At 34.8% G+C, this 12319-nt stretch overlaps 1 protein-coding gene across 5 annotated transcripts in view; it reads left to right on the top strand.

Moving 5' to 3' along the window:
• The window catches only part of OMA1 (OMA1 zinc metallopeptidase), a 110084-nt gene that overhangs the window by 25779 nt on the left and 71986 nt on the right, over nt 1-12319 (top strand). For 4 of the 5 annotated variants that reach the window (XR_002823962.1, XM_004368988.2, XM_023730529.1 and 1 more), the window contains exons 4-7: nt 1906-2079; nt 2176-2283; nt 6271-6399; nt 10558-10632. Coding sequence is in view for 4 of the 5 variants with exons in the window: in XM_004368988.2 (XP_004369045.1) it covers nt 1906-2079; nt 2176-2283; nt 6271-6399; nt 10558-10632 (486 nt within the window). In the remaining variant the exon portion in view is untranslated. The remainder of the gene's footprint in view (nt 1-1905; nt 2080-2175; nt 2284-6270; nt 6400-10557; nt 10633-12319) is intronic. The other variant, XM_023730534.1, reaches the window with a different exon arrangement.

Here is a 12319-nt window from a genome sequence, read left to right as displayed (position 1 = left end):
CTTTGGTAAAGGGTGAGACAGTACACAATACTGGGGAAACCAGCACATCTGGTACAAGGAAAGGTCACGGAAGCTCCGTAGACACATCCAAACTTCCTGAGGGACCAAATTGCTGGGTGGAGGGTTGTGGGGACAATAGTCTTGGGGAACATCTAGCTCATTTGGCATAACACAGTTTATAAAGAAAATGTTCTACATTTCTACCTTGGTAAGTAGTGTCTGGGGTCTTAAAAGCCTGCGAGGAGCCATCTAAGATACTTCACTGGTCTCACCACTTTGGGAGCAAGGGAGAATGAAGAGAACAGGATACAAGGAAAAGATTAGTCCAAAGGACTAATGGACCACAACTACCATGGCCTCCACCTGACAGAGTCCAGTACAACTAGGTGTTGCCCAGCTACCACTACTGACTGCTTTGACTGGGAGCCCAACAGAGTGTACCGGACAGAGCTGGAGAAAAATGTAGAACAAAATTCTAACTCACAAAAAAAAAGACCAGACTTACTAGCCTGACAGAGACAGGAGAAACCCCAAAAGTATGGTCCCTGGACACCCTTTTAGCTCAGTAATGAAGTCACTCCCATGGCTCACCGTTTAGCCAAAGATTAGATAGCTCCATAAAACAAAACGAGACTAATGGGGCACAATAGTCCAGGGACAAGGACTAGAAGGCAGGAGGGTACAGGAAAGCTGGTAATAAGGAACCCAAGGTTGAGAAGAGACAGTATTGACATGTCACGGGGTTGTTAATCATTGTTAATGAGAAACTATTTGTTCTGTAAACTGTCATCTAAAGTACAGTTAAAAAAGAATAAAGTCAGAGGCAAGTTTGAGGAAAGTATTTTGGAAAGGTTGAGATAGGCCTGGTGTTAAATTCGTATATCTTTAGCATTCATATCGCTAAGGAGTTTAAATTGTGTGTATGTGTGTGTGTGTGTGTGTGTACACATAAATGTATGTAGTTTTTTTCTTTTTTAACCTACAAATGTATAAAACCTGTTTGATATGAGAAGTCAAATGTATGTTCTTATGGGGATATTATAAAGTACTAATTATATATAGTAACGTTATTTAATAAAAAGCGTATTTCAAATTCATGCTTTACAAAATATGTTCTTTTAATGCACCCTCAGGGAATAAGGTTACAGATTTGTTGATTGATATGTGAAAGAAATTATGCATTTTATGAAAATTAGTGTTTTCGGAACATCTTAAATTTTCTCGGTATACCAGAAAAGATCTCTCTTTTTCTCAAGAAAGAATGTCTTCGTATGGATGCTGTTGTCCATAGGGCTGCTGTGAGTTGGAACTTACTCGGCAGCACCTAACAACAACATACGGTGGCTAGTTTTAATCAGCGTCAAGTAGAAAGAATAATATGCTCACTAGTTCTGAAATTTCAGTGGTTTCAATTTGTGTGAATAAAACACTTTAAAATTAATGAAATGTTGTCTTTTAAAATTTAATCTTCTTATTAAGTATAGGATATTTTTCTATTTAGTGGGTTATGAAAATAGCTTTTTCGTGTGTTTTACTTCTTACGTGAAATCTTGTATGTTCTCTAGTGTTGTTTTGTTTTATAAAATATGTAGCAAAGTAGAAAGAGTATTTAAGCATTTTGTTTGTTTATAGGCTAATGGAAAAGACGAACTAAATTTTTATTTCAACCAGTCTGTTTGAATAATCTTAGTTATTTAAATTTATTCCATTGTGAGAAACCTCATTGCCTTTTGCGTGAATAATTCAAATTTGAGAAATTAAAGTGTTTAATATTTGTCGATTTTTACATAATTAAAAATTAAAACGTTCAACATTAAGTAGCCATATAACTCTCCGTGAAGCAATATAAACAATTTTGTAGAGCTAAAATGCTTTTAAAATAAAGAATACTTTTTACTCTTTTAGTGCATGGAAGAATTTAAAAATGATATGCTAACTGAGAAAGACGCAAGATACCTGACTGTTAAAGAAGTGGTTTGTCATCTAATTGAGTGCAATAAAGATATCCCAGGGATCTCTGAGATCAGTTGGGTTTTTCATGTGGTTGATTCTCCAGATATAAATGCTTTTGTGCTTCCAGTAAGTAAATGTTCTCAAACTAATTTTGTTGTTAAATTTAATGTCCTTATTTTTTATGGTGTTCTAATTGCTTATGTTATTTTCTTTATGGCGCAGAATGGACAGGTGTTTGTTTTCACTGGGCTTCTAAATAGTGTAACTGATATTCATCAACTTTCCTTCCTTCTGGGCCATGAAATAGCTCATGCAGTACTTGGGCATGCTGTAAGTACCTAAAATAAATGTTCAGTTGTTGAAATAATATTCTGAAGTTAGCAAGTTAAATCTTTTAAAGAACTAAGTCTTTTCAGTTTTCTTCTTTTCTTTCTTTCTTTATTTAGCTTTTTTTTATTGTACTCTAGGTGAAGGTTTACAGAACAAATAGTTTCTCATTAAACAGTCAGTACACATATCGTTTTATGATATTGGTTAACAACCCCACGACATGTCAACGCTCTCCCTTCTCGACCTTGGGGGACCTTTTTTTTTTTTGGTGAAAATATACATAGCCAAAGTTATACCATTTCAAAAATTTCTACATGAACAGTTCAGTGACATCGATTACGTTCTTCCAGTTGTGCTGCTGTTCTCACTTTAGATGAAGGTTTACAGAACAAAATAGTTGCTCATTGAACAGTTGTACACATGTTGCCCTATGACAATGGTTAATAACCCTGCTTCATGTCAACACTGCCCTTACTCAGTCTTGGGTTCCCTATCACCAGCTTTCCTGTCCCCTTCTGCCTTCTAGTCCTTGTCCCTGGACCGCTGTGCCTCCCTCATTAGTCCCATTTTGTTTTATGGGGCTGTCCAATCCCCGGCTGAACGGTGAACCTCGGAAGTAACTTCACCACTGAGCTAAAAAGGTGTCTGGGGGCCGTACTCTCGGGGTTTCTCCAGTCTCTTTCAGGCTAGTAAATCTGGTCTTTTTTTGTGTGTGTGTTAGAATTTTGTTCTACATCCTTCTCCAGCTCTGTCCAGAACCCTCTGTTGTGATCCCGGTCAGAGCAGTCAGTGGTGGTAGCTGGGCACCATCTAGCTGTACTGGACTCAGTCTGGTGGAGGCCTTGGTAGCTGTGGTCCATTAGTCCTTTGGACTAATCTTTTCCTTGTATCCTGTTCTCTTCATTCTCCCTTGCTCCCGAAGGGGTGAGACCAGTGAAGTATCTTAGATGGCTGCTCACAGGCTTTTAAGACCCCAGGACACTATTCAGCAAGGTAGAAATGTAGAACTTTTTTTTTATAAACTGTGTTATGCCAAATGAGCTAGATGTTCCCCAAGGCTGTGGTCCCCACAACCCTCCACCCAGCAATTTGGTCCCTCAGGGAGTTTGGATGTGTCTATGGAGCTTCCATGGCCTTTCCTTTTACCAGTTGTGCTGGTTTCCCCAGTGTTGTGTACTGTCTCACCCTTCACCGAAGATACCAATTATCTATTGCCTATTGAATATTTCCCCTCCACCCCTCCCATCGTTCTTAACCAACAAAGATTGTTACTTTTTGTGTGTAAACTTTTTCATGAGTTTTTACAGTAGAGGTCTCATACAGTGTTTGTCCTTTTGTAATTGTCTTATTTCACTCAGCATAACTTCTTTTAAATGATGGAAATTTAGTTTTTAGAAATTGCCTTAGTCTGTTACCTAAATTAATGTGATTGACCAATTTTGAGAATTTTTACAGGTTTTTAGTATTTGATACTGAATAATTAGTGTTTTTCTTAAATACTGTTTTTATCACCTGTCTTTTGCTTAAAAAGTAATTATTCTCAACCTGTAATTGTTTCAGATTAGATTTTAAACTTTTCATAATTAATAACATACTTGTGATCTAGTCAGAAAATTAATTGTAAGGAAGTGATATTACTATTTAAGTGAGTAAATCAGTTTTCCTGCCTTTTTATTCATTCTCAAAGGATAGCTTGGAGCTTCTTTGAGAATGTCTAGAACCGTGTGCCATATATAATTAATGCAGAGTGATGATAATGATCCCTTGCCATTTTACGGTTTACTGAGCTTTTTAATATGTACCTTCTCATTCATAATTTTAATCCCAACCTTATGAGACGTGTATTTATTATCTGTATTTTATATATGAGGAAATTATGTTTAAAAAGACTTTAACATGACCAGCGTGACGTAGTGGCAGAATTGAGACTTTAGCCCAGCTGTTCTGTGTAAAAGTCCAGCGTTTGTTTTACCACATTTACCTGATTGTTGGCAGCCCTTTTCTTATAGATCATAGAATAAAGGTTGATTTATGCCCTTGTGAATACACATCGGTTTGACTTGGGTAGGGGTCCGGGAAAGCAACATGTGTTTGTTTAGCAAGAAAACTGATTTACTCACTTAAATAGTAATACCACTTTCTTACAGTTAATTTTCTGACTAGATTATTTTTATTGTTGTTCATTAAAAAATATGAATGGTTCTTATGTCCACATAATTAGAGAGAAGTCTATTTTTCTAATTGAAAACAGGAAGGTAAATAATGAAGAGATTGCAAAATACTAAATCAGAAATGCAAATAATATTAACTTTAAATGGAAGTGATGATGTTAATAATCCCTTTTAAAGGTCATCTCAAATTCTAGGTAGAATTCCTTAGAGTATTAATAAGATGAGGTGGGCCAAAGTTGTGATTTTCCCAAACACAAATAGTAATTATTCCTTTTATTTCTTGAGTTACAAGAAAATTTAAAATATAATTTTCTTAAATATACCCAAGAACAAATCTTCTAAGAAGTTGAGATAATGTCGTTATATGTACTCTAATTTCAAGTAATGGCTCCGTAACTGCAAATCAGTTAATTTCAGCGTTTAAAAGGTGCTACTATTCCATACATTTGTTTTTCTGGGATCTAATTTAGCACCTCATATTCAGCATATTGTCATCTCATCAGTATGAGATCAATAATTAGATGAGACATAAAAAGAAAATAACAGTCTAAAAAATAGAAAATAGTTACTAATATTTCTTTGGCAGAGGTATTAGACATCATCAACATAATATTTTCCCTTGTAGGAATCTCAATTTTGATTTAATCATTTTGTCTTTTATGTAGTTTTCTTTTATCTATTCCACAAATACAGATTTTTTTGTGTGTTTATTTCTAATATCTAAAAATGTATAATAGCAATTATATTCTTTAACAGATGCTAATAAGGATTTACTCTTCTATAATGACTTCATTGTTATAGTTTCACTCTTTTATGCTAAAATAATTCCATGATTGTTTTTCATGGCATGCTGTTCTTATAATAAAGCAAAATATGTTTCGTGGGCAGGTTACATTGTTAAAAGTATTCTAGATTTTTTTCAGCCTTCAGCTGTATTTCACAGATTCAAGTAATAACTGCTATATTGTTAGTGTCAGTATTACATTAACATTTATTAATCAACTTTAATGATAAACAACAGATCAGTGAATTAAACTTATTTTTATATATTACTACTCAAAATGATTATTTTAAGTAAGTTTTTTTGTTACTGCTGTAAGTAAATACAAAAATTCATAGGTCCTGATTCTCTGGTGTGAAACACTAGACTTGTAAAATGCAAACTTGTATAAATGAATCATACTCCATTTATTGGGTCATCAAGATCAAAAGACTTTTATTTAAAATAAAATTCCGATCTTTCTCTGAATGGAGGAGTACATGGAATCTGAATGTTGTTCCATGTTTTAACTACTTTATATGTTTGGTAGTGTTTAGTTTTTATCCAAAAGTATGAGCATAATAAACACGTCTATTTGATTTTAATACAGATAGAGTAACTACGTTAGAAACTAGAACTGCTTGGGTTTGATTCCTGGGCCTTTTACTAATAGCTGTGTGAATCTGGGCAACTCTCTTAACCTCTATCCATCTCAGTTTCATTATCTATAAAATAGGGATAATTGTTCTTATTTCACAAGATTGTTATCTTTGTTAATATAACAAAGTATAGGTTAATGAATTGTATTGGACTCACAGTAAGTGGCTCAGTAAATGTTAGTTAAATGAATGCATGGATATAAAGTAAGTAAGCAAGGGAAAACAGACCATGAAAGGATAACATACAGAAAAAAAAGAGAACTTGCTATCTTAGTTGGTGAAGGTCAGCTAAATGCATGTAATTATTTATTGGGATTACGCTTGATGAACTAAAAAGTGTAAGCATAAACTTTCTATATCTGTTAAATTTCTTTTTCATTATTTTTGCTATTCTCAGGCAGAAAAGGCTAGCTTGGTTCATTTATTGGATTTCCTAGGTCTGATTTTTCTCACAATGATTTGGGCCATTTGTCCTCGAGATAGTTTGGCAATTTTGGGCCAGTGGATACAGTCTAAATTGCAGGAGGTAAGTCGGAGATAATAACTTAAATGGTGAAGATACTTTATTATTACTCTAAAGCAACAAATAACCAGAGGTGTTTTTACATTTTATCATGAAATATTTACACTAATTTTAGTCTTATGTTTTTCTCATTTTTAGAAGATATTTTTATATATGAGCGTTCAAATTAAGAAATACTACATCTCTCAAATAATAGATATAGATGGGTTACAAGGGCTTACATTACAGCTTTTGGGTTAATATAATTATATATATATATTTTTGCATAGTTATCAGTCTTTCAGAGAGAAAATCCAATTACCGACACTTCCTTTCCTTCTGTCGCTTTACCTTCCTACTTTACACCTCTGTTTCTCATAGTAATTTTGGTATACTAACTGAATGAACCTTTTTTCCTTAAAATATTTTTATTTTGACAGGGAACTCTTGTAAAGTTTTAAGAGTACCTGGTTGGCTGAAGTTGCCTTAGCGCTCTCTCCTCTTTCTCACTCCCAGTTAAACTAACAGTGTGTGGAAAATGTTGAAAGGGCAGCCTTACCAGGTTTTTGTTAACTTTCATTTTTAGTGCTTATGTATGATAATCATCTCATAAAATCTATTGAGTCTCTCATTTTGTTGAAAACACTGCATTACTGAAAGTCAGTCTTGTAGTCTTGATAATTGCTTTGTTAACCATGATCAGTTATTTTATTTTATATTTTTCTTCAGATATTTCTCTTGTCCTGGGAGGTTTGGTTGTTTAGGAACAATCTGTTATTTGTTTATTTGATGATTTGTGGAACACCCATCAGAGTGCCATCTGGGTGCTGTTTAAATCTAATGCGCAAAATTCTTTCAGACAAATTGCTTTTGAAATTGGATAACTAAGTCTTTTATTCAGTGTTGCCTGTCATTTGTCTTCATTTATATTGAAGTGAAGGTTCTCAGAGGGAAAAAGAAAGAATGGATATTGCTTAAGTTACAACCAAAACTTGTTGCTGTTGAGTCTGTTCTAACTCATAGTGACCCTATAGGACAGAGTAGAAATGCCTCATAGGGTTTCCAAGGCTGTAATCTTGATGGAAGCAGACTGCCTTATGTTTCTCCCTCGGAGCAGCTGGTGGGTTTGGAGCAGCTGGTAGGTTGGAACCACCAACCTTTCCGTTAGCAGCTGAGCACTTAACCACTTCACCACCAGGGCTCCTTGCATAGGTTATAGGATCTCATGTTTTGAATGTTTTTTTTTTTTGCCACTGATCTGCTGAGAAGTCAGAGGAGTTAATGTAATCTTTTTTTTCTCATCTGCCAATAGATTGCTTTTTCTGTAATAGAATTAGATTTAGTTATAAGAAAGATAACTTATAGCTCTTTTTCATTCTTGAAATACTTGATGAACCCTTCCACTTCAGTATAATTATTCAATTTAATAGTAAACTGAAAATAAAGTAGGAATTATTCATATTTGAACTCCTTTCCCAAAAATCAAGCCTCTCCTCTCCCTTCCGCCTCCAGTAATTTTGGTGACAAGGAGCTGTTTTTCTGTCTAGAAAGCCTAGCTCTGCGATTGAATGGCAGAAGGGAATGCTGACTGTGAAGTCAATAGGAAAGGGAATTGCTGACAGTCATTTGCCAGAGGAAGGAAGAGAGTACAGCAGCTACGGACCCTCACTTCACCGTTGGGGTTGTTATTTTTGTAATTTGAAAGATTTGGGTATGGTGCAGCCCTCATAGTGTTCCAACTGGTAGGGTTTTGAAAGCTACTGGTAATAGCTAACATTTAGTAGTTATTATTTATTGCGTGCTTACCATGTGCTGAACACTAGGATGAACACCACAGATTTATTATATATAGAGGTTAAGAATACAGACTCTGATCAGATGGACCTGTGTTTGAGTTTAGACTCCACTAGACCTAAATTTTGCAGAACTTGGGCAGGTGACTTCATCTCTATAGGCCTCATTTTCTTCATCTGTAGAATTGGGATAATAATACTGGCTGACTCCAAGTCTTGTTTTAAGGGTTAAATGATACATTTAAAGCAAGCTTTCTCAACCTTAGCACTATTAATATTTTAGACTGGATACTCTTTGCTTTGAGGGGCTGTCGTTTGCATTGTAGAGTGTTTAGTAGTATCCTTGGCTTCTACCCACTAGATGCCTGTAGCACTCCCTCCCCCAGCAGTGACAATCAAAAATGTCTCCAAATGTTTCCAAATATCCCGTGGGAGACAAAATCATACCTGGTTGAGAGCCACTGATTTAAAGCATTTAGCACAGTACAGTACCTGGTACAAAATAAGTCATATGAGTTATTACTATTATTTGTTCATTTAATCCTCTCTGCAAACCTAGGAGGTTTATACTGTTACTAGTTCCATTTTACATACGAGGCTAATGGGGCTTAGAGAGTTTAAGCAGTTAGCTCAAGGTTAACAGTTAAAAAGTGTCAGCATTTGGACTTGAACCTAAGTTTCTCTTCTCTTTTTTTTTAAACATTGTGTTTTATGTGAAGGTTTACACAGCAAAGTAGGTTCCCATTTAACAATTTTTATACAGATTGTTCTGTGACATTGGTTACAGTTTTCACAATGTGTCAGCATTCTCATTATTTCCATTCTGTTTGTTCTGTTTCCATTAATCTAGCTTCCCTGTCCCTCCTTACCTTCTCATCTTTGCTTTGGGTAAATGTTGACTGTTTGATCTCATATAGTTAATTGTTTAAAGGAGCACATTACTCAGGGGTGATATTGTTTATTTTATAAGCCAGTCTGTTTTTGGCTGAAAGGTGACCTCTACGAGTGGCTTCAGATCCGTGTCCCAAGTGTGTCTTCAGACGATAGTCTCAGGGGTTCCTCTAGTCTCTGTCAGTCCAGTAAGTCTGGCCTTTTTTAGGAATTTGAATTTCGTTCTGTACTTTTCTCACATTCTGTCTGGGACCTTCTATTGTGTCCCTGGTTGGAATGGTTGGTAGTGGTAGCCAGGCACCATCTACTTCTTTTTGGTCTCAGGCTAGAAAAGGCTGTGGTTCGTGTGGGCTGTTCATCCTATGGACTAGTTTCTTCTTTGAGTCTTTGGTTTCCTTCATTCTCTTTTGCTCCAGATGAGTAGAGACCAAGCTTTTAAGATCCCATATGCTGCTCACCAAACTAGGATGTAGAACATTATCTTTACGAACTGTGTTTTATGCTGGTTGACTGAGTTGTCCCACGAGACTATGGTTAAGTTTCTCTTCTTTTAAAGCCCATGTTTTTTAAGTCAGTGGATTATCAGTAGACTTGATAGGACATCTGCACACTGCTCATGGAGAATACAGACACTATATATTATACTTCACCAGCCTAAACCAGATGTGATTAAGAAGGAAGGAGGTAATATCTAATGCTCATATATCGTGGATCAGATTGATTATATTGTTTTTGGCTATCACTGACATGTAGGTAGCTACCTTTGAAAAATTGCTTCTCCAATTAGTAGCTCTTTTCTCAGAGGTCTTCCCTATTGATCCATTGCCTACGAAGTTTTAGTAGTTACTGAAAATTAGAATTTAACTGGAAAGTATTCACATAAATAGAAGTAATTAGGAAAATTAAAGTTACAATGTCTATTTGTATTTTTTTCATTGAAGTCATAAGAAAATTTCATTTTCCTAACTAGTCAATATTTAGTAGGGAAAAAGGGAAGAAATTAAGATAATTTATCAAAGAAATAACTTTCTGCTATATGGTTGATTTTCTAACCAAAATAAATCCTCCAGTAGTGTCACTGGCTATTATATACTTCTAATTTTCAATTTTCTTTTAAAACTGCAAGATCAAAATGTTCCTTGGTTGTATTAAAAGCCTGCATCAATAAAATTTATTAGGCAAACATAGTACATAGTAGGTGGAGATTGTAATTGGAAAAATGAAAGGAAACTATTTATGATACTACAGATTATCCAGAAGTTTGTAGGCATGTTTTTTTTCTGTTCTTTCCATCTTATTAAAGTATGAATCTCTGATGGCGGAAGTAAAGGCTGTGCTTTGTTTTATACCATGGTGTTCTTTAAATGTTAATCATAGAGAATATAAAAACTTTATCCTAGGTATCCATGAAATTAATAAAAATAAATCTCATTTTGTTACCACTTTTGTTATGAAATAAACTGCTTTAATGGACCTTTTCTTTCCTGTTTCTTCTCAGTTTATGTTTGCTAGACCATACAGTAGGACATTGGAGGCTGAGGCTGATGAAATTGGACTACTGCTTGCTGCAAAGGTGAAGTGTTTAATAGTTTACAATACACATTGTCCTTTACATAGTAAATTAAAGGTAAATTTGTGTTGTCTTTGATGTTTGACATGGGTGGAGAAGGAGAGGTAGACTGTATTAACCCTTTATACAATTTTCATTAATTTGTAGAAGTTTGAAGATAAGGACCTTGAAAGAATGCATGACTAAATGTACTAATTTAATTTCCTTCTATATATGAGATTGTATTGCTATAGACAGAATACATAAAATTATGGTAGTTCTCAGCTTATATTAAAAAGTCTTAATCTTTTACTGGAAATAATTCTTTACATATATAAATTTTTTAATTACAAACATGAAATAGATAAATTGAATTTAAAAAAATATAGCCATGTAATCCCCCCCTCCTTTTTATAACTTGTGCTCTCTGGAAAGCTAATGCTATCTTTATTTCACTCTTTTCCCCTGTTTCTTTGATCTAAGGAGGCTTTTGAGTAAGTAAGATGATGTATGTGTAGCTGTTTTTCCCCAGGTAGAGAAAGTTGGCTGAGCAAACTGAGTTGTTACTGTTTGAATAAATGGTGGTGGTTGTAGTTGTTAGTTGCTGTTGAGTCAGCTCCAACTCACAGCGACCCCACGCACAACATGACGAAATGTTGCCCGGTCCTGTGCCATCTTCACAGTTGTTGGTATGCTTTAGTCCATTGTTGCAGCCACTGTATATTTTAAGTGCCTTCCAACCTAGGGGGCTCATCTTCCCGCACTCTATTGGATAATATTCTCTTGTGATCCATAGGGTTTTCATTGGGTAATTTTTGGAAGTAGATTGCCAGACCTTTCTTCCTAGTCTTTCATAGTCTGGAAGCTCCACTGAAACCTGTCCACTATGGGTAACCCTGCTGTTATTTGAAATACAAGTGGCAGAACTTCCAGCATCATAGTAACACACATGCCACCTAAGTATGACAAACTGACAGACCAGTGGTGGAAAAATACATAGAAAAATAAATGGTGGAACAGGATTATTACTGTGTATAGAAGAACAGGGTTATTACTGTGTATCTTTCAGGTTATTTTTGTTGCATCAGATGGCTTATTTTCGCTAGTCTCAAGAGAGCAGCTCTTGGCCACTACTCTTATTTTAGCTGGCTTTGTTCATGCCTACTTAACAGGGTACTTCACGACTGGCTGCTGTTTTTAGTCACCAATGATAAGTGAGTATTATTAGCAGGATTTAACATCAGAAGTAAAACTGCATTTTCAAATGTGAATGTAAACAGTGCTGCTTTATGTATTAAATTCAAAATCTTTGTTTTATTTGACTCTTTGTTGAGTTCCCGGTAGTTATTAAAAATATTACAAATCATTATTATTTGAACCTCTCATGAGTTTTATGAATTTAGTTTCATTAATCGAAATAGTACTCATTCACAAAAGCAAAAGCAGTTTTCTGAGTGCTGCATAAATAGGATTAGGTGAATTATCACTGTGAAGGGTAAGAAGTTCCCATATAATGGGCTGTGATGAAGAATTTCCTAATTTTAATGTGTTACAGTTTATTGGAATTTTTCTTTATGATGACTGCTTTATGTCTTCTGGTTAAGAAATCTTTGCTTATCTCAATAAATTATTATTTACATTGTATTTCAGAGAAGATTCATTGTTTTACTACTTTTTAATTTATAATATAATATTCAAGATAATTTTTTTC

Source organism: Trichechus manatus, unplaced genomic scaffold, assembly GCF_000243295.1.
Source record: "Trichechus manatus latirostris isolate Lorelei unplaced genomic scaffold, TriManLat1.0 scaffold00003, whole genome shotgun sequence".
NCBI lineage: Eukaryota > Metazoa > Chordata > Mammalia > Sirenia > Trichechidae > Trichechus > Trichechus manatus.
This window is presented reverse-complemented; position numbering and strand designations above follow the sequence as displayed.